The 27,556-nt window shown below is 31.2% G+C and overlaps 2 protein-coding genes and 1 pseudogene across 10 annotated transcripts; 1 reads left to right on the forward strand and 2 right to left on the reverse strand.

Annotated features, from left to right (window-relative positions):
• Positions 1-602: 602 nt before the first annotated feature.
• On the reverse strand, positions 603-11,828 carry LOC137837192 (uncharacterized). Of its 8 annotated transcripts, none has more exons than XM_068646114.2 (16): positions 11,426-11,828; positions 9,541-9,588; positions 8,207-8,290; positions 7,568-7,651; positions 5,679-5,776; positions 4,630-4,716; positions 4,435-4,543; positions 4,026-4,253; positions 3,506-3,645; positions 3,209-3,406; positions 2,941-3,046; positions 2,697-2,862; positions 1,745-1,855; positions 1,564-1,663; positions 1,186-1,256; positions 603-908 (listed from the first exon to the last, which is right to left on the reverse strand). In XM_068646114.2, the coding sequence occupies exons 2-15, from the start codon at positions 9,541-9,543 to the stop codon at positions 1,196-1,198; spliced, it is 1,575 nt and encodes a 524-aa protein (XP_068502215.2). In that variant the 5' UTR covers positions 9,544-9,588; positions 11,426-11,828; the 3' UTR covers positions 603-908; positions 1,186-1,195. The 8 variants fall into 8 exon arrangements, with proteins under 8 accessions (XP_068502215.2, XP_068502218.2, XP_068502219.2 ...); XM_068646117.2 differs by having other exon boundaries at positions 2,956-3,046; positions 11,426-11,672; XM_068646118.2 differs by having other exon boundaries at positions 2,956-3,046; positions 9,541-10,821; positions 11,426-11,672.
• Positions 11,829-15,001: 3,173 nt separating this feature from the next.
• LOC137838919 (5S ribosomal RNA) lies at positions 15,002-15,120 on the forward strand (annotated as a pseudogene).
• Positions 15,121-21,100: 5,980 nt separating this feature from the next.
• Positions 21,101-27,260, reverse strand: LOC137837194 (uncharacterized). Of its 2 annotated transcripts, none has more exons than XM_068646121.2 (14): positions 26,867-27,260; positions 26,142-26,239; positions 25,753-25,839; positions 25,557-25,665; positions 25,396-25,464; positions 23,811-24,491; positions 23,483-23,625; positions 23,212-23,409; positions 22,972-23,062; positions 22,716-22,881; positions 22,311-22,421; positions 22,134-22,227; positions 21,829-21,899; positions 21,101-21,488 (listed from the first exon to the last, which is right to left on the reverse strand). In XM_068646121.2, exons 1-13 carry the CDS (start codon positions 27,041-27,043, stop codon positions 21,839-21,841), a joined length of 2,085 nt encoding a protein of 694 aa, XP_068502222.1. In that variant the 5' UTR covers positions 27,044-27,260; the 3' UTR covers positions 21,101-21,488; positions 21,829-21,838. The 2 variants fall into 2 exon arrangements, with proteins under 2 accessions (XP_068502222.1, XP_068502223.1); XM_068646122.2 differs by having other exon boundaries at positions 21,101-21,506; positions 26,867-27,222.
• Positions 27,261-27,556: the final 296 nt, after the last annotated feature.

Raw genomic sequence — 27,556 nt, forward strand, 5'->3', positions numbered from 1 at the left:
GTGATTTCAAATTATATTTACTTTTTCTATTTTTATCTTCTATCATAACGATCTCTCTTACGAGAAACGAAAGATAGAATTTTTTAAGAATTAAAAGAATATATAGGAAATTGTAAAAAGAGAAAAAAATAATAATTTAAAAAAAAAAATACGAAAGTTGTTTAAATGTCATATATTTATAAAGATGTCTTACAAATAAAAATCATATTTTAAAGCTTATTATTACCTCATTATGATCTACATTTAAAATATCCTAAAAATATTAAATCTATTTTACTTCACTTTTAATTTTCACAAGATAAATCATATCCTAAAAATATTAAATCTATTTTACTGCACTTTTAATTTTCACAAGATAAATCATACCGCAGACTTTATTATTAAGAGTAAGATCATGGTGTCACTGCTATATTAACATACTTAGGTTGGAATAATAATTAATTAAGAAAATTCATATAAATCACAAATAAACCATATCCTAAAAATATTAAATCTATTTTACTTCACTTTTAATTTTCACAAGATAAATCATACCGCAGACTTTATTATTAAGAGTAAGATCATGGTGTCACTGCTATATTAATATACTTAGGTTGGAATAATAATTAATTAAGAAAATTCATATAAATCACAAATAAACCTATTACATGAGTATGTAAAAAATATTGAACCATATAGATATACAACTCAACTTTTCTACCATTGTTAAAAGACCTAATATTCTTTCTTTCTAAGATTGCCAATAATTAATTGAGCTAATTTGGAATATTTACAATACATCACTTTCCCTATCTAACTATTTAAATGAAGAAAAATAGCACTATGAATAGTAATACATTGAAATCTAATTTTCTTGTTTCTAAGATGAAAAAATCCTTTATGTTCCCCTCAAAGATTTCTACCAAAACCTGCAAAACACAAGAAAAACCATTCCAAGATTTTAATCATATCTACAAATTTAGAATAAATAAAATGTATATCATGTTAAAGATAAAGTTACTTCTAACATTATTATTAGATAAATTTAGAATATTCTCATAAATATAAAGATACTAACCATAAAAGTTTTTAATTATATCTACAAATTTAGAATAAATAAAATGTATATCATGTTAAAGATAAAGTTACTTCTAACATTATTATTAGATAAATTTAGAATAGTCTCATAAATATAAAGATACTAACCATAAAAGTTCTACGAACTTGCTTCACTTAAAAGCTCGTGAGAAACCTTTTGACGGTTAAGTCTTTTTGCCCTACAACCAAGGTATAAAGGAAACATGCAATTGAGTAGTTGTGGTTTAGTAGAGAAATTTAATATCACATTATCATTACATTATAAATCTCAAAGTCTATTAAAAAACTTCTTCAAATCCAATTTTCATATTTCATTATACATCTTAATTTATAGATAAAATAATGATGGTTAATAAAAAGCTAGCTTTGCTAACTATTTAGCATCATGTTCATGGACAAAATATAAAGAATTCAAACTTTCCAATATCATGTCCAGAATCTGAAACCTCACGACCAATCCACTAGAAATTTAAGAAAAGAACTCACCTTGTGAAAATATATTTATGAACCTCTTCCTTCTTGTCAGGACCATAAACATACCACTTTTCTTCTGGTGCTTTGGCAATTTCATCCTGTATTTTAATTTCTGCATGTTGCTTTCTTTTAGAAAACTTTCTAAACCCCAATCACAATGCTATAAACATTTCAAATGGATTTTAAGTGTTACCTTGCAAAAGAACAGTACATTCACTACTGCAACTTCTAAAATTCCAGAATGTTTTACCATTATTGTCTACAAATTCAGGTTTGATCCTCAGAGCATCACAACCTAGTTTCGCTGTAACATTAAAAGAACAAATGACAACCTTTCCAATAGCAAAAACATTAAATTCTTACAAGATATCAAGCAACAATATGTACCCAAACTTTCCATTCCAAGAGCAGTAATATATTTACGAAACCATTTCCCAGTCTAAATATTTTCAAAAACAAATGCTTTGCCAAGTTTTCATAAGAAAATGGTGAATTTAAACCAAATGGAATTTAAAACCTTATATCATGTTGCATAAATGAATGTTATGCTGTATTATGTGAAAACTTTAGGCGTTGTAACATAATGATTAATTCACAAAGCTCCTATCATACCTTTTTTGCAAGTGCACCCTTTAAATTGAGCACCTTACCTATACATACTCTATTTTCTGTTTTGACCACATTAAGAACATTTATTTCTTTATCAAACAAGACCTAGTTAGATGTTTAGTAAAATACAAAATTGATGGATTTAAACTGAGAAATTAAACATCTTATAGGATGTTGTGTAAGTGAATGTTGTTGTGCAAGAAGAGAAACATGTTATAAAATGATAAAAGCATTGAGCAGTATATAATGCAAACAAAATTATTGTAAAACCTAAGACTAAACCTATGTACCAATAGATGTTTGTCATACATATTAGTTATTTTTCATCCTAGTGTGATCATAAAACAAAACCAACATTTTATTCTGCTTTCAGGATCTTTTGCTAATGATTGCTTGTTTACAACTTGGATAACTTTGAACCATGAATTTATGTATCACACCAAAACATTTTTGACTTAAGAAAATGAAAGTGGAGAGAACTTTAGGCAAGATAACATCAATGATGGATAATTCATAATCGACTAATCATGGCATACCTTTTTGAGTTGTGCCCTTTAATCCAAGCATCTCTGTGTGTGCTTCATCAACCTCAATTCTTATTTTCGAAAGAAGAGCCTCATGCTCCTCCATCGGATAGGGAGACACAGTTGAAGGAACAGCTTTGGCTTTCTCACTCCGCAACTTCTTCTCAAGACACTTTACCTGAACATAACATGCACATGGAATTATTATGAACACAATGTAACAGCAAGGATAATCCATGTAGAAAGAGCATAATACCTTGGTTTCTATTACCTTTTCCTTGGTTGCAGCAACCTTGTGTTTTGCTTCTTTCACTTCTTTTGCATGTCTTGAATTTTCCTCGTGAATATAGCTCCTCAATTTCCTGGACATATTAAGCAAGTTTCCAACCACTTTAAATGATATTAAGACAACAAAAATAAGAAGAAAAGAAAGACAAGAAAAAGATGGATAAAGTGGTGAAAGTAATAAAAAGAAAGAATACAAAGAAAAAGGATATTTTCTAACTGGACTTTGAAATACTTACTCGGTATTCAGAGCTTCGTCACAGAGAAAATTCATCAGTTTAAACTTTTGAGACAAATCCAACTTATAATATCCACTGATGCCTTCTTGAAGCCAATCCAAAGGAAAATCATTTAATATATGATACGATTTCATGATTAAATCCTCCAGATGTTTTAACCATGAATTATTTTCATCCCTAGTAGGTAAAGATGAAGACCTACATCAAAGTCATCCATATGGAACTTTAATTCAAGTATCTCAGAAAAAAATTAATCACCCACAAAACTCCAAACAAAAGTTGTAAGAGATAACTCACTCATTTCCGGAATTGTTTAGGATCAACTCCAACACTTTAATATGAAATTCAACTAGTAAGGTGTTTTGTCCATGCATGCTTTGTTTGCATACTAATTCTTCTAGCATGGCTTCAGCTTCTCCTTCCTTGAGATCAAGAGCCTAATTAAAATTACACACAGGAATAAATGTGAAGGTGATTAATATATTATGAATGGCTGCAACATCATAACCATAAAACAATAATTACGCATGTGACAATAATACCATTATTTCTGGAGTATATAATTTAATGTAACAGGAGGGAATATCATTCATAGTGAAACCATTCAATTAAATGAGCAACTACAAAATCATCAAAAACTTTATTTTAAAGTTGCATGATATTTGATAAAAATAATTAGTTCCAATTTTGTAATATCACTCTATAGCATTAGAGGAATATGCCAATTATGTTTATTCAGTCAATCAACTACTAAAAAAAACAATAAATTACAATTAATCAAACAAAACATCGGGACATATTGTTAACATAACCATACCTTTCTAAATACTTTGTAAAACTCTAAAAGTTGTAATGCATTCCCAACTTCTTTGAGTGGTAACTCAATGCCAAATATTTTTTTTAACTCCATTCCAGGGGGCAAAAGAATTTCCTTCTCAATTGTTTTGCTCTCTCCTTCATCATACTCTTTGTTGCAAACTTTAGTATCATTTGTATCTGTACAATTTTCTTTCCCAAATTCGCCCGAGAGATGTACTTCAAGCTCCTGCAAGAAATAACAAAAAAGAACATGAACCACCAACTATAAGGTCATCTCATAATAAGCATATCATAAAACACATATTCACTCATATCATCATTATCTAATCATTAATTTGCACAATTAAACAAGAGATCCTTTTTAACCAAATTTGACAACAATGGGAGATTTCAGAAAATTAGCATACTTTTTCCTCACTAGCCTTCTTAACGGCAAGCATTTCCGCAACAGACTTAAAACCAGATTCCTTGGCATTACGATATAAGGGACCAGTAGGTTGCTCACCTCGTTTTTTCCTACAAACATAACTCTTGTCATATTTCACTCATGGATACAATACCAACTCGAAACACAAATAAATAAAAAACAAAAAGAAACTCACTGGCATAAGCTGCAGTTACAAAATCCTCTACACTTCGGACATGTCCAATAAGCCAAATGTCCCACTTCTTCAGAATTCTCCCCATACCTAATTCACCGCAGCAAAATCCTCATCAAAGAAAGAAAATACATATATACAAGTATTGTATCATTCTACTATTAGAATTCTTTTAAGATATCCTAGCTGACAATTAAAGCCTAATTCCCTCTAAAAGTATAGCACATTTGGACCATGCATTTAGAACATTTTGTTCACATTTACAAAAGCAATATTGGTCGTAGTTTTAGACAAGACCCTGATATCTTAACACTGACTACAGTAAAAACACTCTCTTAACAAACAAATAAATTAATATTTTAATAATTTTCATTTTAATTTAAATTAAAATATTATAATATTATTATAATGGGTTGTTGAATAGTGTTATTTACTGTGTGTAGTGTTAACAATTTTTTTTCCTTTTAGAAAATTTGAAGTTGTTTCTTGAATTGCGAGTGCCTACGAAATTTCATTGTTTTGCAACTATAGTTGAAGCACACAGCAACCACCAAAATGTGTTATCTTTTTTCTGTAGGAAGCACAGGTATCCAGCATAATAAACAATCTAACTTAAGTTAGGCAGAACCACTATAAACAACAACAGAGTTATTGGTGGTCCTACCCTGTTCACACAAGATAGTCTATCATGAGGGATACTGGTGAGCTGTACAAAGAAAAAGACAAGATATTTTTGTGATTTCTTCGGACACTCATTGCAAAACAATGGATCTTTGGATCATGTTGCAAATTAAAAAAGGCTTTGCCATAAACATCGCCAAAAACAAGGCCTTTAGCCTCTCTATGACCTTCCACTGTTCCCACATCTTCATATATTTCTTTGATATGCTGCATGTGATAGGTGGGAGTATAGGAGTAAGTCTTGTTCAGATGTCTTCTTCCACAGTGGTGCTAAGCATATCAAGCCTTTATGAAAAAACCATGGGATAATTTTGAAAAATACAAAGATCTAAAATATAAAGAAAACCCAAGATTTATAATGTTGAACTAACCTAGTCAAGAGGCACTTGTGGCAGTACTTAATCGGACAAGGCTTCCCTTTCTTCAAGTTCTTGCATGTTGCAGCAAAATCCTCTTTCTTTTGCCGGCACTTCACAGTGGAAAAACCAACGAAACAAAAGTGTTATTGTCCAAATGCACAACAAAATCAAGAAACAAACTGAACAACAAAGAGTAAACACAAAACCACCACACTCCAAAATGAAAAATGAAAAATTGGGCAACACAAAATAAAATAAAAATATAAAAGTACTTGGTGGCAAAATTTCCCATTTGTCCCTATTTGAACGGGACAAGAATTTGAACGTTTTAATTTCTCGCCACTGGCCAACCCCTCCTCGAAGTTCTTATTCTGAGTAGAAAACAATCGGTTATCCATGTTGAAATAGGAAAAGGAATTCCCTCCTTGAATGGTGAGGTGAAGAGAGCAACAAAGGGAAGACGGCTGGTTTGCAATTTTGGTAGGGTACTTCTATCTGCCTTTCCTTATACTATTTATAATATAAACTTTATTAATTACAGTCATAAATGTATTAAATTAATTTTATCAATCTATAAATGTATTAAAGCTAAATCCAAACAATTTTCAGACATAGATGTTATTCAACTTTACTAAAAGTCATCTATTAAATGTCAAGTGGTGATTACAGTGGAATTTCAAGGTCAATCTAAATGCAACTGAAAATAATTAAACAAGGAATTAGCCATAGCTTTATATTCCAAAACCAACAAACATACTGTGATACCCAAAAAGAAGACTGAGACAATTCAAGAGTATTTTGTTTACAAATGCTGAAAAGACAAGCTGGGTGCTTCGGTTTTGTCAAAAAGAATCTTGAAAAAAGTGTACTCATAAATGCTAAGGATAAGGATAGAAGTTGTAAGCCTAAGATGAGGTCAAAATCCATGATATACCAACAAATGATCATAAATGTAGTTTAAAAATTAAATAAATAGTAATAAATGAGAAAAAAAGACAAGGGAGCCTAATGTGGTTAAAACAACTCGTAATACAGAGAGAGATGATATGGTATGCACAGGGGAATAGATGAACCAACAGCATAAATTTACCCATCCTATTATAATAATACACTCATTTTTCGATTACATTAAAATTAGATAAATTCCATTATTTTCTTTTCCCGTATCTCCAGATCATAAAGTAATATGAAAAAAATAGTTAGTTATGAGATATAAGTAATAGTATTATTGATTGCTTAACTGATGCAAAATTGACAAGCATACTTCTACAAGAATCAATTTTAGAACAGGAGAAGAAGAATGATGTCTCATCCCTGAAACAAGACAGATAAAATGATGTCTCAGAACTGAGGATCATATTACTGCTTAAATTCCATTTGCAACAAGTGCATGTGGTGGCAATCTAGTTGTTTAACTAAGGCGTGGATGAAGATTGTTAAGAGTATCTCTAGTTTGGAAAAAAATTAACATGCATTCTCCTAATAGTTTAAGTTTATGTGATGGTTGGTTAATGACAAATATATCATTATGGATAAAGAAGGAATAATCTTTGCCTATGTTCAGAGTCAAATCACCCCAAATTTAAGCCTTGTTAAGAGTATCTCTAGTATGAAAAAAATTCAAATGCATTCTCCTAATAGTTTAAGTTTATGTGATGGTTGGTTAATGACAAATATATCATTATGTATTAAGAAGGATTCATTTTTGCTCATGTTCAGAGCCAAATCACACCAGATTTAAGCTTTGAAATTGGTTCAAGTACTGTGTTGTGTTTCATTTCAAACACAAGCAAAGAACAGAGAAAAAAAAATGTTACTTTTATGTTTCCATGCGAATGGAGTATTAATATACAAAAAATAAAAAGTACCAGATTGACTATTCACTAATTCAAATAACATACATGGTCATATAAGAATATTTGTTTCCATGCCTCATCCAAATGCTGCCCATCTCCATACCAATATCTGGTAAAATCACTCTTCACCTGTAAAAGCACAGGACAACACATGATACATTTAATGTTAAAAACCGCCTATGTTAGACAGACAAGCTGTGAGTAGAACTGAATGCTTACAGGGAAAATTGAAACTAATGTTAATAGAATAAAAAACAGTTTGAAAACTATGGATGGACTTGATATTTATAGAAATTAACTATTTCCTTGGCAGATGTACACCTATATGCCGTTGGCAATTTTGGCATGATCCATGGACACTACATAAAATGAACTCTGTACTATAAGGTTTATTTAGCCAATATATTATTAGTCCAGAATAAAAAAAGGTAATGTGGCAAGAACAATTAACAAATGAGTTCAATCTTGTTAAAATCCTACAACTAAGGTTAAACGACATTTCATATCCGATTAATTGTTTGTATACGGTTTGACACGTGCATATCAGCCAACTCAACTACTGAGCCTTTTAGACTATACATCCAATTGACCATTTTTTATAACACATTATGAGTAATTTAAATTGAAACCAACAATGACAGTAAGCATGAATCTACCATGAGATTACCTCTACCATGAGATTACCTGCTTAAGAATTGGAGTTGCACATTTTTTCCTCAAGCTTTGAGCATCTGAATATGTGAAGCATGCTGGCATGAGTTGTGCATACTGCAAAAAAGATGGTTCAATGACAGAATATTAACAATACATAGAGCATTTGACCAGAGGACCATTCAATTAAAACATCAGTGCACAAAGAGAAACATGAAACAACTGTTAAGACTCAAACAGTCTCTAGTCTCAGACAGTTTAAGCATACTAGATGGATGACATTTACACTACGTTTTGATAATAACAACCAAGATTAAGTTTTGAAGTAATAACAGAGTTAAACAACATATGCTTTGGAAATTGCTAAATCAATTAAAGAGCTTAATGAATTTATATTACCTAACCTCCTATAGACAAAAACAGCATGTCGGCTAGCATATATAATTTGTTTTTATCAACAAGTATTATCCAGCATCCAACGTGCTGTTTTCTGAAAGGATTTACTTTCTGGTAAGATCTGTATTAAAATAAGGTGAATACTTTTACTTGCTTTAATTTAAGATTGAATATAATATAATGTAAAAGGCAATAATATAACACATATAAAAGGAAATATATTACACGTTATCCCCAAGACACATTGTACATTTAATTTCCTTTTTTGAAGTGTCCAGCACATATCAATAAAAACAAAGATAAACATAAGCATACTAACAAGAAAGAATCAAAAGCTATTTGGAGTAACTTTCTACAAAAATATTAATGATTACAAGAAGATCTGCTTCACTTTTCTGAGAATCAAAGATTTGTTTCAGTATCCACAATCAAATGTCTTACAATGAACACATTCTTGAAGCCTAAACAATACGAACAACATCAAACACAAGAACAACATCAACACAACAAAAACACAATTTTTCTAAGTAATACTTGGTGTCAAAGAAAGCAAAAGCAGCTTAGTGTCAGAGAATACTTGATCTTCTTAGTCTCAAGGAGAGATTACGGGGGCTTTTCAAGTGACATTTTGTACTCAGTAAAAAGTGATAAAACGAGTTTTCTCTGCTCTTCTAGTGTACTTGAGACTGTCTACACGGATAAATCTTTACAATTTAGTTTTGCGAAAATCATTTTATCAAAAGTCTTTTAAAAGCATAAACGTTCATACATTAGACTGTCGACTATCAACCCTCCCCCTCTAGAGTTGACCTATTTTTCAACGACAACATGAATATTAGGAAAGGGTCTAACCATGACTCTTTTGCACAATTTTGTTACTATGATTGTCTATCTAGTAAATTTATTTACTTTGTACCTTGAGTGACATTCTAATAACTGCAAAAGAGAAGTCATATATTAACGTAACTCACCATTCGAATCCATGGAGAAGATTAAAATATGCTGCCCAAAAACTGTAGCTGTATGAAATAAAAAGATCAGCACTTAATGTATTACATGAAATCAATGAATAAAAAATTGAGGTGATAGTCCCACACCTAGACCAACCATTCCAAATAAATCCTGCAACCATTAACAATATCCAAATAATAAATAACCCATCAACCAGTTACAAAATTTTATGTTGTGGGGCAAGGACAATCATGTAAAGCTGTGAATCAACAAGCTGAGATGAGGGATATTAACCAGAGCTTAACAATATACAATAGTTCCCTCAAAGAGTAGGAACATGTTACAGAAAAATCAAAAAAGCACCAGCAAATTTCATTTGTGCCAAGACAGATTGAAAGAAATCACATTTACAACTGTGTAAAACCTATTCACTTCACAGTATATATCATCAATAGTTCAATATTTCTTTTCTTAGATATTTCACAAAATACCAATATAAACAGTAAAGTACAAGATATTGAAATCCAAAATTCTCATAAACTATGTACCATTACACCTACTCTTAAACAAAAAGTATTCATCTGGTTTCTCTGGTATTGTTGAAATAATAACTGAAGTTTATTAGAAAAAAGTACACAGTAACTTTCAAAGTAACTACTGGAGCCCATAATTTTTCTCATAAAGAGAAATATTAAGGTTGTTTGTTCTGAGAAAATCATTTTTAAGGTTATTTTTTGTTTTAAACAGACAACAAATCAGATATATACAGTTTGTTTCTTACTTTCACATACATTCTTTCTTATACAAACAAATTTTCAGAAAAAAGGAAAGGAAAATACACAATACTATCATAATTATTTGTGGTAACAAGACCAAAAAAACACTTCTCAAATTTGGAATTTTTGCCTAGTGTATTTTCTTTTTCCATGGAAAACTAGAGCTCAAGGTCCCAGAACTATACTAGCTACCTCAAGAAAGTAATGCCAGCAGTATTTGCTGATAAAGCTAAAGAAAGAAAATCTGGTAGAACATAAAAAAAATAAAAGAAATTTTCATCTCCAAACCACATTTAGACAACACATCAGGTGTTTCATTGGCTTTCCGGCCTTCCCTTAATGCATGAATTCTTCTAACCTACTACTGCTGCCTTTGAATCACTTTCAACCAGAATATTGTTGTAGTAGCCTTTGATCACAGGTCAGTTTTTAATTCTCTTTGGATAACCAGAGCTGGTTGATGATGTGGGACTTTACAATACTCCTCCACTTCACCAGATGTCTCTGGAAAACCAGGCGAGCCTACTAGAATAAGTAATATTTTATCTTAAAACAAATTGACATTAAGCATAAGGTCGTCCCCACACATATATAAGTTGCACTCCAAGACTTGATGCATGCAATGTGGGACTTCAAAACATTTCTCCTGTACCCTCAGAGGGATTAACTTTTTAATTTAACTTTACCAAGAAGTGAAGTTTACAAGCAGACTCTAGTTTATTGGAGAGAGTCAATACATTTTAACTACTTTCTTTATAAATATTTAAAGTGAAATTAATTCAAACAACACCACCAAAGTATTTATTAGATAACTGCTTATGATGCAAGCATTCATGCACAAAGTTATTTTTATTATTGAAAATAAATTAAGAATAAAGTGTTGCATTTGTGATGTAAGTTTAAGTTATCTTCATAATTTATCACGAACACATAATCTGAAGATATTTTTATGGACTCATAACTATTTGGGTTGAAGAAGACAACCATCATCTTATAAATGATCTAATATAAACCCTAAGCAGAAATAAACAGTAAAGTACTTCTTCCAAACTCATCCTAGGGTTCGGTCAGTTACAGTTCATATATTGAGAAAAGAAAAAGATGTATTTCCAATGAGGAAAGAAAATACCATTGAAACCAAGCTGAAGCGATTGGCACCAGCATTTGGCAGAATCCGAGATGAAGAAGCAGGCAGTGACCGAGTTGATCGGTGGGTAGGGATGAGTTGCATGAGGAAGACCGAAGAACTGGTGACCGGAGAAGACAGTAGCTCCACCACACATGACTAAGATGTCCCTCTGTTAATCGCTTCACCTTTCCTTCCTTCTTCTCCTTTCAAAACAATTCTTATCATACACAAGGTTCCATCAATAGACATCAACATGTCTAAATTTTTATTCTTTTAGATCAATTTTGCAAAATTGAGAAAATAAATATATAAGTTTTTTTAATACTGGATTACATATATTTGATTTTTAAAATAATAAAAATTCATACTTTTTGTTCTTTTTTCTATTCATTTTTTATTTTTCCAGTGTTTTTTCATAACTGAGTTTATTTTTAGCTTTAATATTTCTTCTGTGATGATTTGAAAGTTGGAATTTGACACATGGCTCATTCATGGGACAGCTGTCATCTAAACTAAGCTTTTAAAAAAGTATCACTTTATTTAATAATTATAATTAAAATAAAGTAATGGTAGTTATATTTATAATAAAGTAATAATAATTATAATTAAAATAAAATAATGGTAGTTATAATAAAATTAAATGATAATATTATAATTATAATATAATATAAAAATGCATTAATGCATCTGATATAGTGGTTTGGAGGTAATTTCACTATATTATGTTCCTAAGTTTGATTCCCACTTCTTTATTTAAATTTTGATATAAAAAATGATACTACCTTATTTTATCTTTCTCCAATGTGCATTTACCAACATATAATAAAACGGTTTCTAATATTTAAATAATTTTAAAAATATACATTACATTTCATACTTCTTAACTAAACTAAACCTAAATAACCTGTAAATAAAATCTAATTTAAATAAATTTACTGAATAAGAAAATTAAAAATCAGGATTCCGTAATTTTCTGTCAAAACTACAAATATTATAAGTTAAAAAATTTAATTGATTTTTTCAGTTGACAGACAAACAGAATTTATTTAAAAAAATACAAAAAAATATAAAATAAAATAAGAGTTTGTGCAGAAATGAAATATAAATGTAAGAGCACAAACTCATATGAAAGATATTTTTGTGGATTTCAAAGTAACCCTATTGCAATAAAACACTAAAACATGGATATTAATAAATATGATGATGACGACTTAAAATTTTAGCAGTTGTTTATTGAAGAAGAAGTTTCATCCTTGAATGCTAAATTGAAAGTAACATAAAAGAAAAAAGTTAACTGGACTTAAAAATTAACTTTAATAATTATTATCATTGTAAATTTTAAATGTAGAATTTACCTTGGAAGGAAATTTATTAATGCCAGATTATTTTTTAAAAATATATTATTCTATATTATTAAAACTAAGGAATTAGTAATAGTCTTTACATTCCAAACTAAAACTCTCTTATTATAAAAATAATATAAAAGGTATTTAGTTGAATCTCAAATATTCAAAGTAAAAATCTTAAAAAGATTCTTGTGGTGTGGTGTCTACAAAATAAATATAGTTTTAAATTAAATAATAGTAATAAATTAGAAAAAGACAAGGAAATGTAATGTAGTTAAAGAAACCCATATGAGAGGAAAATAGAAAGATGATACAGTAGTCAGAACTTCTCAATTTACTTCTGTATGTCTAGGTTTACTGATAACAAATTGAATTTAAAATTAGAAGTTATATTTTAAATTGAAATTTAATATTTTTATAGTATGGATTAAAATGTGAAATAAGGTTCAATATTTTTAAAGTATATATTACAGTTTTAAATTAATATTTAATAATTTAAATGACATACTATATATTTTATAGTAAGACAAAAAAATAGCTTAAAGGGAGAATTAAAACTATAAAGTTTGGTTGAATATTTTTAAAATAGAGATCTAATGTTTAAAGTACACTGCCCCGCCTATTTTAGCACTGAAGTTCCTCTAGTAAATTAAAACATTATTATGAACGCATACATTCGTGAACGCATACATATCATGATTCTTACACATATTCATACAATCAAGAAGGAATAAACATGTCTCAATCTATCTTTTGACAATTACGTTATTGTCATACACGTTCAGATGTAGGTTTTTCATCAGGTATCATCATATATTTATTCTCACGTTAACCAACAGACCCTTTAATTCTATTATTATTATTAAATCATATTTGGGTCCAAAACTCAAACTCTAAGTTATGTGAGTCACTTTATAAAAATTAATTTACATAATTCTTACACCTCTCCCTTCCAGTCCTCTTCCACGCATCAAATCCCTATGGCACACATCTAAAAAGCGTCAGCCCTTCATTCCACGCAGCAATACGTACACTAGGAACATGAATTGTACGCCGCCAACACCTCCACCGCACACACGCTGTCAAGACTAGACTAGTGCATGCATGGTGTGGTGCCTCTCTAAACCCTATCCTAAATTTTTTAATTAATTTTATAAAAAATATTTGCATGTATGTGTTGATTAGGGTTTGTGGGAACTTCATTCAGGGGATATTTGATGAAGGAGTCCTCACATTGAAGAGAAGAGTGGTAGATTTTGAGTTGGCAAAAAATTAGCATGAAGAAACTTCAAACGACCATAACTTTTGATAGAGAAGTCGGATGGAGACGCGTTAAAAATGAAAGTTGTTCGAAACGAGGTACCGAATCACATGGTCAATTCCCAAAGGAGATTGGCGTCTACAAAATTTCCATCATTTACTATTATTTTTTTTTATTTTTAAGTATTATTTAGGTATTTTTCAGGTATTTTGAGGTTTTAGTTCTCACAATTACACTTGTCAAAAATTTCTGAAATTTAGCATGATGTTTTCCAATATAAATTAGACATTTATAAAATCATTATTATTATATTACATTTACAAATTTATTACTCATACATTACATAATGTTATGTGTGTGTTCTAACATGAAATCTTATTATTTCAGTGTTTATTGTTGATATAACGTGTTGAGTGGAAGAAGAAGTGCAAATGCAAATGTAAATAAAATCACTTGGATGCACCTTACGGTAACCAAGAATAACACATTAGAATAACAAACTATTTCATCTATATATAAAAACTTTTGTTAGACTTTAATGTTTAAATTTTGATATTACATGCATTATTGATGTGTTCTGAAAATTTGATATTTTATAAAGGATTAGATTAGAGTAAGTATATAATAATAAAACCTTTAAAAAAAACACTTATAATGACAGTTCCACCAGGCAGAAGTACTTTGTAACAACGGTTCCAAACTAGAATTGTCGTCATAAGTGTTTTTTTTTTGTTTATTTGGCACAATAACAATTTTTACACGTGTCCTTAATTTGGTTTTATAACTAAAGTACAAAAATAGTCTTTATATAGCTTTTTTGTTGACTCAAACAGTCAAATCTTAAAGTACCAACAAAAAGGATCGTGAAATAGTGTAGCGAACTGCGAATTATCGCATTTGGGGTCCTACGATTTCAAAACTGAAGTCCACTTGCAAACCCATATAGGCATTGATCGCACTACACTTAACAGGTGTGATCATACCAACACTAATGCACTGGATCCCATCAGAACTCCACAGTCAAGCGTTCTTGGGCGAGAGTAGTACTAGAATGGGTGACCTCTTGGAAAGTCCTCGTGTTGCATTTCTTTTTGTATTTCTTTTTTATGCTCTCTTTTTTCTTCCTGGTCTAGACAATCAAACTATGACTTCTCCTTTTCCATGTTTATATAGCTTTTTTGTTGACCCAGACAATCAAATCTTAAAGTACCTACAAAAAGGATCATGAAATAGTGTAGCGAACTCCGAATTATCGCGTTCGAGGTCCTACGATTTCAAAACTGAAGTCCACTTGCAAACTCATATAGGCATTGATCGCGCTATACTTGATAGGTGTGATCATACCAGCACTAATGCACCAGATCTCATCAAAACTTCGCAGTTAAGCGTATTGCGGCTAGAGTGGTACTAGGATGGGTGACCTCCCATCGCGCTACACTTGACAGGTGCAATCATACATGTTGATCAAGAGTGATCAAGTGCTTTGAAGAATTCAAATTATGCTTTGAAGTATCCAAATCCTTTGTGCTTGATGCAAGGTTGTGTTGCTGCTGTGTTTTGGGAGGGATCTGGGTAGTTTTATTTGTAATCCACTCCTTTGTTGAATCTAAAGCTAATGTGTTTTAAATCCTTTTAAGTGTTTTTCAAATTAAGTGAAAAACAACCTATTGTTTTGTCGAATCAACCGGTTGTTTTATTCTTAGGAGTTTTTGAAAAGGTTGAAAACTGTTTGAGTTTGGTTGACTTAACTACCAAACCAAACAATCGATTGTTTCGTGGTTTCAACTGATTGTTTCTTTGAAAATCCTAACAGAATTCTGTTTTGGTGATTGAATGTGCTTTAAATGATTTCCAACTGAATACGCTCATTCATTAAATGCTTTGACCAATCTTTGGAAAATATAAATAGTTTGTTTATGTTTACAAACAAAGAAGTGAGACAGATTTGAGTTTTTCAGTTGTGTAGGAATTGATTCAAGATTTGAACATTCACATCAAAGCTTTGGGTTTTCTAAGAGAGTGAAATAGGATTGCATTTGTATTGATTTCAGATTGTTCGTAAAATGGTGTAATCTCTTCTTAACCTTCTGTATTTCTGGTGTTGTGTGCTCTTGAGGTGGTCAAGATCAATACTCTTGGTGTGTGATTTGCCAAAGGGAGTGTGTTTCTTGAAGGGTTCAAGGTCACTACTTTGATGGATTGTGTTGTAATCTGGTTTGATTACTTAGTGGATTACCCAGTGGTTTTTGGGGACTGGATGTAGCTCTTGGTGATGGCATTCCTTTGAGCTCTTCTTTGCATTTTGGTGATGAACTTGCGGAAGCTTGTGGAGGAGATGAAGCAAGGCCTTCCTAGGAAGTATGGGTGCCTTGAAGGTGCATGAGAGTGGGGAATTGGGGAGGTTCGGCCAGCCCCTTTGAAGGTGATGAAGTGAAGATTAAAACCTAGATGTTAGGCAAAGAGTAGTGTATGGCACAAATTTGGCAGCATAACAATACTCTATTCAATCTTACAAAATGAGAGTCAAACACCTCCTTATAGAGGATTGGAGGGCTGGAATTTGAAGAGCCAAATACAAATGAAATGTAATCTAAATGACATGCAAAAGAAGGAGCTCATGGAGGCACATGGAGCACATGGCACATGGGTGCACATGGACGTCCTAGATTAGTGGAGAGCTTCTAGAAACCGTAGCTAATCTAGGTTAACTCCTCCTTAACCTTAATTTGCAAAATTTAAACAAAGGTTCATAAGGCTATGCTATTTACACCACAAATAAGACTAAGCTACACTTTGTGGGGCCTTCTTGGATGTCAACTCTCTTAGACGCTCCTTGTGTGGCCTAGACGCTTCTTGTGGGTGCCCTCTATGCAAGGTTGGTCCTAGACGCTCTTTTGGGTGCTGGGGCCTCTTTCATCACTTGGTTTAAGAGTGAACCAGTATAAACTGTTGGTGTATCTTTCTCTTACCCTTAAAACTTATTTAAATTATGTTTTTACTTTTACTAGTATAAACAACCGATTGTTTTTTTGCTGCTTTGCTGTTTTATTGCTTTAGTTCTTGGCTAACCTGATTTCTGTTCTAGATTCATACAAAGAATTTTTTTTAATCTTTAAAAACTTTTCAAAAACCTCTCTTAAACAATTCACCCCCCTCTCGTTTAAGGCCATATATTCTAACAATTGGCATCAAGAGCTTGGTACTTGAAAAATATTCAAGTTTGATCCTAAAATCCTTTTTTTCTATGGCTGGAAAACTACCTTTTGAAGAGGGTGTTTCAATTAACAAACCACCTTTGTTTTGTGGTTTGAATTATAAGTATTGGGAAGCTAGAATGAAAATCTTTGTTGAATCCATTGATCAAAGAATTTGGGATGCAATTGAAAATGGTCTTTTCATTCCTAAGACTAAAAAGGGTGGATCTTTTACTAAAAAACCTTGGTCCCAATGGACTAATGAAGAAAGTGAAAATGCCAAGTTTGATTGCATTGCCAAGAATATCATAACCTCTGCTTTGGATTCTATAGAATTTTTCAGGATCTCAGAATGTGAATCTGCTAAGGAGATGTGGGATACACTTAAAGCAACGCATGAGAGTATCACTGAAATAAAGAAAGCAAAGACAAGAAATCAAGCAAGAAGAAAAAGGAGGCAAAATCAAAAAGGTCTCAATATGTGTTTTATGGCCAAAAAGGAAGATGATTCAAGCAGTGAAAGTAGTGTAAGTTCTTCTACTTCTTTAAATGTTGAAAACTATAGTCAATTACTTCAAGCCTTTAAAGAAACCCATGAAGAAGTTAACCGATTGGCTCTCTTGAACAATCGTTTGAAAGGTATGAACAATTGGCTTGAAAACAGAGTCAAAGCACTGGAAGAAGAATTGGAAAATTCAAAAACAGATTTTGAAAACCTTGAAATGCTTTACAAAAATTCTTCTAGTAAGTGTGACTCTCTTGTTTGTGAAAATTGTGAATCTCTTGAAAAGAAGGTTCACTACCTTGTGAAAACTGTGGATAAGCTTTCAAAAAGCAAATCCAACTTTGAGAGTGTCTTAGCATCCTAAAATTGTGTTTTTGGAAAAGCGGGGATTGGGTTTTAATCCACATAACAAGTTTTCAAACTCTTTTTCAAAAATTCCAGAAAAACAACTGATTGTCAAATCGAAACAACCGGTTGTTACATGTTTTTACTACATGAAAAAAAGGTCACTATGTTAAATTCTGTAAAATTAGGAAATATTTTGTTCCTAAATATTTTATGAGATGAATTCCCAGAATTTCTGAAGTTCCCAGTGATGAAAGTAATTCAAGAGGACCACATTTGTAAGGGGACCAAATCTTTGCACTTGAACTTGAATTTTGTAGGGAAAACTGATGGGAAGCATGCAACAGTGGTATTTGGATAGTGGCTGCTCAAAAACACATGACAGGAGATAAATCCAAGTTTGTGAGCATCATCTTCAAACAAGAAGACTATGTAACATATGGAGACAACAACAAAGGAAGAATTCTTGGAAGAGACTCTATAAGAGACAAGAGTATCTTGCTAATTCATGATATCTTGTATGTGGAGGGACTAAAACACAACTTGCTTAGCATTAGCCAACTGTGTGACAAAGGCTATCAAGTAATCTTTAAGACAAACTCTTGTAAAATCTGTCTTCCCAACTCAAATGAGGTAATGTTGATTGGTAAAAGAATCAACAATGTCTATCTCTTAGATATTTCTTCTCCTTGTTCTATTGGCTATCTTCTTTCTAAGCATGATGAATCTTGGTTATGGCATAGAAGAATAGCTCACATTCACATGAATCACTTAAACAAATTAATCTAAAAATATCTTGTGATTGGGTTGTCCAAGCTTAAGTTTGAGAAGGACCACATATGTGAATGTCAAAAGGGGAAACAAGTTAAAAATTCTTTCAAACTTAAAAATGATGTTTCATCTTCAAGACCCCTTGAGTTGCTCCACATGGATTTGTTTGGCCCTTCAAGAACCATGAATCTTGGTGGCAACTATTATGCTCTTGTTATTGTGGATGATTTTTCTAGGTACACATGGACACTCTTCTTGAAATCAAAGAGTGATGTTTTCTCAGCCTTCAAAAAGCTTGCTAGAGGTTTACAAAATACAAGGAAAAACAGTATTAGCTCAATAAGAAGTGATCATGAGGAGAATTGCAAAATGAGAAATTCAACAAATTTTGTGAGAAAACTGGGATCTTGCACAATTTTTCTACACCAAGAACCCCTCAACAGAATGAGGTAGTTGAAAGAAAGAACAGATCTCTAGAGGAATTAGCAAGAAACATGCTGAGTGAGTCCTCCCTACCCAAGTACTTTTGGGCTAATGCTGTTAGCACCTCTTGCTATGTGATGAATAGAGTGTTAATAAGGTCAATCTTGAAGAAAACACCCTATGAACTCTTCAATGGAAGGAAGCCAAACACCCCACAAATCCAAACACAACTCATCATCCTCTTCCCACAAATCCAAACACAACCCTCTTAATCAAAATCTAACCTATTTTTGCTTAAGTCAAAAAAAATTGCTAGAGCTAAAAGTAAATTCTCGTTTAAGCTAAAAAAAAAATTTCTAGTTCTTCCTTTTCTTTTCTTCTTATCTTTTCGATTATTTGAATTATGTATGAATATTAATTTTTAATGCAAATTGGATTGTGAAATTTCTAAATAATAAGTAATGTATGATGACATTGAAATTGTATGGAATGGAATTAAGATCATATATTTAAAATAATGTATAAGATGTTGATTAGTTTGATATTAAATATTGTCACTAGTGATTTAAGTCACATAAACTAAGATATCAATATTATAAAAACTAATAAGGAAGTTCATACATTGTAGTCACATGGTATTGAATGCTTGAACTTACCTTAATCATTTCTCTTAAATCTAAATATTGGGTATTAGATCAGATGTAAGTATCTAGTAAAACCTACTTAATACAAGTTTTTCAAGAGGTTTAGGATTTAGGGTTTCAAGAGGTGCCCATTGGATATCTTTAATGTATGAATCCATGTGTGATTCATATGATTGTTGAGAAAGATAATAAAATAAAGTTGAGTTGTGGTAATTAGTATTAAGTATTATATAATTATGATTATGATTAATAAAAAAATGAAATTATATATTTATGAATGATTAATTTAATTAATTTTTTTATTTATATTTTTGTATATTAGAATTTTATTTAAATAGATTACCTTGTATATATTGTTTATGTATGAAATTTAATGATTGTATCATACGTACAAGTATATATATGTGTAGAAGTGCATGAGAAAAGAATAGAGTTTTGTTCGGTTTTATTTATTTAAATATATATATATATATATATTTTAGGGTGAGTGATAAGTAGTGGAAGGATAATGTTTTTAAGAATTAAAAAGTGTGCAAGTAATTATAAAGAACTGAAACAATAATATGATTTAAAAAATTCAAAAAATTTGTTAATTTTTTAAAAATATTATAAAATTATGTTATGTGGTATTATTTTACTTTAGATGTTATTCTATCATATTATTTTTTTAAAAATTGTAATTCAAGCTTCAAAACATAAGTCTTATAAACCTCATTTTAATAAATTATTTATAAAGGTAATTATTTTGTTCTTATAACTTATGTTGTTATCTAAAAGCAAAAATCTTAAATTTAATGTAATGATAGAGATATTTTATAAAACTCAAGTTTTAAGTTCATTATTTGGACCATGATATACATTGAAGATGCTAAAAATTATTAAATGTAATTTATTCTACTTTTCATTTTGATACCAATTGAAAGTCAACATACACTCTATTATTACAAGAATAAAATAAGTTATTAGTGCAAATGGTGAAATCTTGAATATAATCATGCCATCTAACCAATAAAAGAAATTAAACACAAAAGATTCAACTATAAAATATAAAAATCTTGAATATTCAATATGTCAAAAAGTTTAATTAAAATTATTTAAATTTATAAAGAATTTAAAACTTGGTTAAATTTACTTATAATAATATGGTTAAAAAAGTAACCATTAAATGAAAATCTAATGAACTAGATTTTGGTTAAGACAAAAGATGTAAGATTCTTTAGTAGATTGTTAACAAGTTGAGCTACTTTGGAATATTTAGAATACATCACTTTCTATGGATATTTGAATCCACATCTAACTACTTAAATGAAGAAAATAATAATTACACTGAAACCTAATATTCCTCTTGTTTTTATCAAGAAAAAATCATCAAGCTTCATGTTCCACTACAACAGGATACAACAAATCCATAGTATTTTCATGTTTTAACATAGTCAACAACTTCAGAATCTTACTAATGTGATTTTAGATCACTAAAGTGAAGCTCCCTTTTGTACAAAGAACACAAAAAAATGGTGGAACATACTCAAACCTCAATCAAAAACGGCCAAGCATAAAAAGATTTCCACCAATAACTGCAAAATAGAAAAAACCTTTCCATGATGTTAATCATATTCACAAGTTCAAAACAAATAAAATGTATATCATGTTACAAATATGTCAACAACACATTTTTAACACATTATTATTAGATAAATTTACATGAGTCTCATAACATAAATTCAATACCAATACTCCATTAGAGAAAGGACTCATGCAATTTACCTAAAACAATGTTTTTTTTACCAACATTTGTGCTATTCTGAACAATTAACACTGCATTAGAGCCTGCCACCATTTATGCTATTATACACTACATTGGACCTCTTCCAAATTAGATAAATACTAGAAGAAATATTAGATGGCAATACTCACCATAAATATCCTACAAACTTGTTTCACTTAAAAGCATGTGAGAAACCTTGTTGCTTTTAAGTCTTTTAGTCCTGAAACCAAGGTAAAAAAAGAAACATTTTTATTGCTTGCACTCTTGGAGCATCAATTACATGACAGAAATCTACAATGCCCCTAACAGAAACAAAACAGATGTTTAGCTACATGTTCCCTTCCCCTACCCTTGTGTTTGCATAGCCACACATCCAATTGAGTAGTTGTGGCTTAGTAGACAAATGCAGTGTACTAAAATGTAACATTCAAATAGGACATTAAAAAGAACTTACCTTGAAGAAATATATTTATCAACTTCTTCTGTCTTCTCAGGACCATAAACAAACCATTTTTCTTCAATAAGAGTTGTATCTTGTATATTGATATCTGCATTGTTACTTTTTTTTAGAAAACTTGCTACAACCCGAATCACAATAATATAATCATTTCAAATGGATTTTGAGAATTACCTTGTAAAAGAACAGTACATTCATTGTTATAACTTTTGAGCTTCCAAAATATTTTACCATCGTTGTCCAGAAATTCAGGCTTAATTCTTATAGCATGAGAATCACGTTTCTCTGTAACATTAGAAAAACAAATGACAAAATCTTACAATAGCAGAAACATTAAATTCTTACAAGATATCTAAGTTACAATATGTACCCAAACTATCCATTTTAAGAGCAGTAATATATTTATATTTATGAAATCAATTCCCAGTCTGTATTTTTTGAAAAATAAATGCTTCGCTGCAAACAATCAATTTTTCATAAGAAAATGATAAATTTAAAACCTTATTTCATAACTGAATGTTATTATGTGAAAACTTTAGGCGTTATAACATAATGAATAATTCACAAAGCTCATCATACCTTTTGGAAGTACACCCTTTAACTTGAGCACCTTATCATGAGCTTGAACCACTTCACCTTTTAGCTTTGCAAGTAGAGCATTACGCTTCTCCATTCGAAGTGGAGTCCCCTTCAACATAATAGTTTTAACCATCTCATTCTTCAACTGCTTCCTAAGATCCTTCTCCTATAAATAGGATGCATACAAGATTACAAACACGATATAACAGCAAGAAATATCCAGATACAAAGAACGTAACACCTAGCTTGCTGTTACCTTATCCATAGCTTCAGCAACCTTGGATTTTGCTTCTTTTACATCTTCTGCATGTCTTGAATTTTGATCTTCAATACAACTCCTCAATTTGCTGGACACATTAAGCATATTTCCAACCACTTTAAACAAGATTATGAAGACAACAACAGAGAAAAGAAAAAGATGGATAAAGAGATAAAACAATAAAACAAAAGCAAAATACACAGTAAAGCTATTTTCTCATTTATGTGAAACACATACCTAGTGCCTAAAGCTTCATCACAAAGAAATTTCAGCAAAGTGAGCTTTAAAGACAAATCCAAATTGTAATATCCATTGGTGCCTTCTTCAAGCCAATCCAAAGGAAAATCCTTTAATATATGATCAGATTCAGCAAGTAAATCCTTCAGAGCTTTCAACCATGAATTACTTCCCTTGCCAATTGTCAAGGATGGAGACCTACACCAAAGTCACACAAAAGTTATCACTGCCCAACCAAGCAATTCAATCAAAGATACAAGGGATAACTCACTCATTTTCTGAATCAGCAAGTATTAGGGTCAACATTCTAATTTGAAATTGAACCGCCAAAGTGTTTTGTCCTCGACGCAAATTTTGTTTACGTACCAATTCTCGTAAAATGGCCTCAGCTTCTCCTTTCTTGAGATCAAGGGCCTGATTAAAATTATACACGGAAAAATGTGAAAAAGGACTGGATAAAGCAATTATGAATTGCTGCAACATGTCAGTGTAAAACAAGAATTATATATGTAACAATGCGTCATTATATCTGGATGTATAATTTAATGTTACACCAAAAACAAAATATCACCCTCAACAGCGTTAAAATGGGGGCATACCTTTCCAAATAGTCTGCAAAACTCTAAGAGCTGCAATACATCCCCAACATTTTCAGGTGGAAGCTCAATCTCCAATATTTTCGTTAACTCAGCTGCAGGAGGCAAATGAATTTCCTCTTCAGTTTTATCTATCACCAAGTTCATATCAACACTTGCAAACCTTGCTATTCCCAATTGGACTTTGGCACCAGCACAACTATCTATCGGTACAGTACTGTTACAATTTTCAGCGTTCATATGCTGCATATCTTGCTTTGGAGCCGAAGTCATTGGAAGAATGAAATCATTTGCAGGATCCACAGAAATAAGGTGATGATTTCTATGTTCTGGTATTTGTACCCCAGACAAAGATTTTCCTTCAGCATCAGTTCCTAACAATTTTTTAGTATCTACCTTTGTTTCCCTTTCAGAGACTTTGTTACAAGCTTTGGTGCCGTTATTTGCATTTCCTTTTTCCTCATTTGGAACTTCTTCGCAAATTTTACGCCTTTTGTGGCACTTCTTTTTGCCAGCACTATTACCATTTTTCCCATTAGATATTTCCTTTAATTCTTCACGCTTTGCTTTCTTACATATTTTGGTTGAAGTCTTCTGAGTGTTAACAGGATCAAGCTTTAAACTACTGTTTCTTTCAGAAGAGTTTTCCTTCCCCATTTCCCCTGAGAGAAATACTACAAGTTCCTGAAATAAAATAAAAAAAATAGAACATCAACCAAAACTCACAAGAGCATAAGCTACGATGCATGTGTACAGGTATCACATAAGACACAATGCTACAGGTAAATATGACAATCAAACAGACCAAAAAAAGGTATCTATTAAATCAAATATAATTATAAATTACTTTTATTTTATTAACTTATTTTTCTTGATTTCTAGATTTTTGGTCATATAGCTTGTAATTTATATCGGTGAGCCATCATCAGGATGTTATTGCTAGTCTTTAATTCGTTTCTTGAAAGGAAATGTATAATTGTAATTAAAATGAAATAAAAATATCATACTCAAGTTATGATATTGTCCCCTTGGTTATGGAAGGAACAAGATATATATTAGAGGTTTTAAAGACAAAAAGTCAAGTTTTGATACAAAGGAACATATAGAGTACGCATATAAATATCCAGTAAAAGATATGAGTACATAGTCCATTTTAACGTATTGAAGCATCTTAGGTATGAAAATTTAATCTATACAGTCGTTGACAAAAAAAAATGCATTTCTGAATATCTATACAAATGTGATTATAACCTTAATTTATAGATATTTATAACTAAATTTAAAAAAATAATTAAAGCTATATAAATCAAATCAAATCTAAAAAAAATATCAAATCTATCCTAACAAATAGAAAATAAAATATTACAGAATAATTATCTCCTAACCATATAACATATAGCATACAATTAACATGGATGTGAAGATTAGATGTAATAAGTAAAACAATTTCAACTATTCATGCATAGTCATACAGCAAAAATTAACTCCTCTCACTAGGTGCACCACACGCATATAAACCATGTGCACCAATAAGTTACGCGTATATGCCAATAACTAAGATAAATTAACCAGATAAAAGGTAAGGTACCTTCTCTGATGCAATTGGTTTCATGGATGAAGCAACTTTGCTAGCTAGAACTTGATCATGTTTATGCTCCTGTCATCATTAACAAAGCATGAATGTGCATTCATAGGAGTTTTTTTAACCAGAAAACACAAGTAAACTTGCTTTGCAAGCAGAACATTCACCTCTTCATACACAGAAGTCTTTGCGACAAGCATTTCAGACACAGATTTAAACCCAGTTGCCTTGGCCGTATGAAACAGTTGACCAGTAGGCAGTTCACCTCTTTTCTTCCTAAAATGAGTACTCATCTTTCAGAATGAACTCAGGATACAATACCAACTGAAAATACACAGAAAAATAAAAACGAAAGAAACTCACCGGCAAAAGCTGCAGTTGCAAAAGTTTCTACATTTTGGACAAGCCCAATTGTCCAACTTCTCTACCTCTTCGGCATTTTCTCCATACCTAATTCACCATAAAAAGATCCTCAGAAGGGAAAACGCATTCAAAATATTCACCAGCAGTCATGCAGTAATTCCTACATGACATACACACTTGGGAACTGGTTTTTCAAATTTTTACAGACTGATTTCTTTGGATAATTGGTGTTAAAACAATGGACACTCTTGGAAAGTTAAAAATGCCTTTGCCATAATCATGGCCAGAAATAAGCTTAAATTGATAAAATAACTCAGAAAAATAAATAAAACATTTTCAAAAGATAAAAAGAAAACCCGAACGTTTTTACATTGCGGAACTTAACCTACCTATTCATGAGGCATTTCTGACAGAATTTAATGGGACAGGGCTTCCCATTTTTCGAATTCTTGCAAGAAGCAGCGAAATCCATTGTTTTTTGCCGGCACTTCAACACAGAAAACAAAGCAAACAAAAATGTTATCATCTAAATAAACCTCAAAATCTATAAAGAAAAACAAACACAAACGAAATGACACACACAACGTAAATGTAAAACCGGATCGTCAAAAAATATCACCATCATTATAATACCCATCAACCAAAGTTCCCTTTCTAAACCACTACACCCGCACAACTAAAACAGAAAGAAAAAACAAAAGTAACAGCAAAACTACAACACAACAAACATAATTATTTTAGAAGACTACAAACATCTTGTCAAATGCTCAAATCAAATAAATCCCTAGAACCAACAAAGCTCTCCAGAAATGCAACTCAATTGCATGCACTCAAACTCAATACAATTAACTTAGCTGAAACAACTCTATGCAAGCCTATTCACACGTTCAGCAATACAACAACATCATTCTTGTATAATCCCACCCCATCAGCCAAAGTTCCCTTTTTTCACGTAATTTCCACTTTCCCTCACATACCCACATTCAGATTTCGCATTCTCCACAAACCCCAACACCCCACAACGCAAAAAAAAAAAAAAAAAAACACAAAAAAACACAAAAAAAATGAATGGGCAACACTAGAACTCAAAAGAAAAAGAAAAAAAAAAAAGTACCTGGTGACATGTTTTTCCATTTGCAGAATCGTAGATTCTACTTCCCACGATCCGAACACCGGGAGAATTGCACCTTTTGGGCTTCTTACCACCGGCAGCAACCAGGTTCATGTTCTTCTGCTGAGCAGAGGAGAACCCGGGTTCAATATTGGAGTTGGAGATTGCCGTAATAGCCATTGGAGTTTGCAAGAGCTACCAACACAGACACACAGAGAAGACTCTTGCCTGTTGGGTGGGTTTTCAAAGTAAAGCTGAAGTGTTAAGACACAGAAATTTCGGACACTAATAAGGGTTTGGTGTAAAAAATTTCAGCTTCTGTTTTGGAAACTTTTGTTTCCCTCTTTCAAAGCTTGGGTGGCGGGAACAGGAAAGGGCAAAAACAGTTTGTATATGTGTGCCCAAATTTGAATTTCACAAACTTGAAAGGTTGTAATTTTTCATCATTTCTTACAAATATGGACAGTTTTATCTTTAAAATAGTAAAATATTAAAAAATAAATTTATCTATTTCTATAAAAAAAAATCAAAATTTATCTATTTCTAAAAATATCCTATTCTTTTACTGTTTGATTTTTTTTCCTTTTTTAATAAAAATAAAAAATAAAGGATTGTGTCCTAAAAATTAAAGGGTTGTATCCTTTGGATACAAATAGAATTGAAAATCATGGGAGATAGTGAAATATATAAAAG

The sequence above is a fragment of the Phaseolus vulgaris genome, chromosome 4 (genome assembly GCF_051622355.1).
Source record: "Phaseolus vulgaris cultivar YP4 chromosome 4, ASM5162235v1, whole genome shotgun sequence".
NCBI classification, from domain to species: domain Eukaryota; kingdom Viridiplantae; phylum Streptophyta; class Magnoliopsida; order Fabales; family Fabaceae; genus Phaseolus; species Phaseolus vulgaris.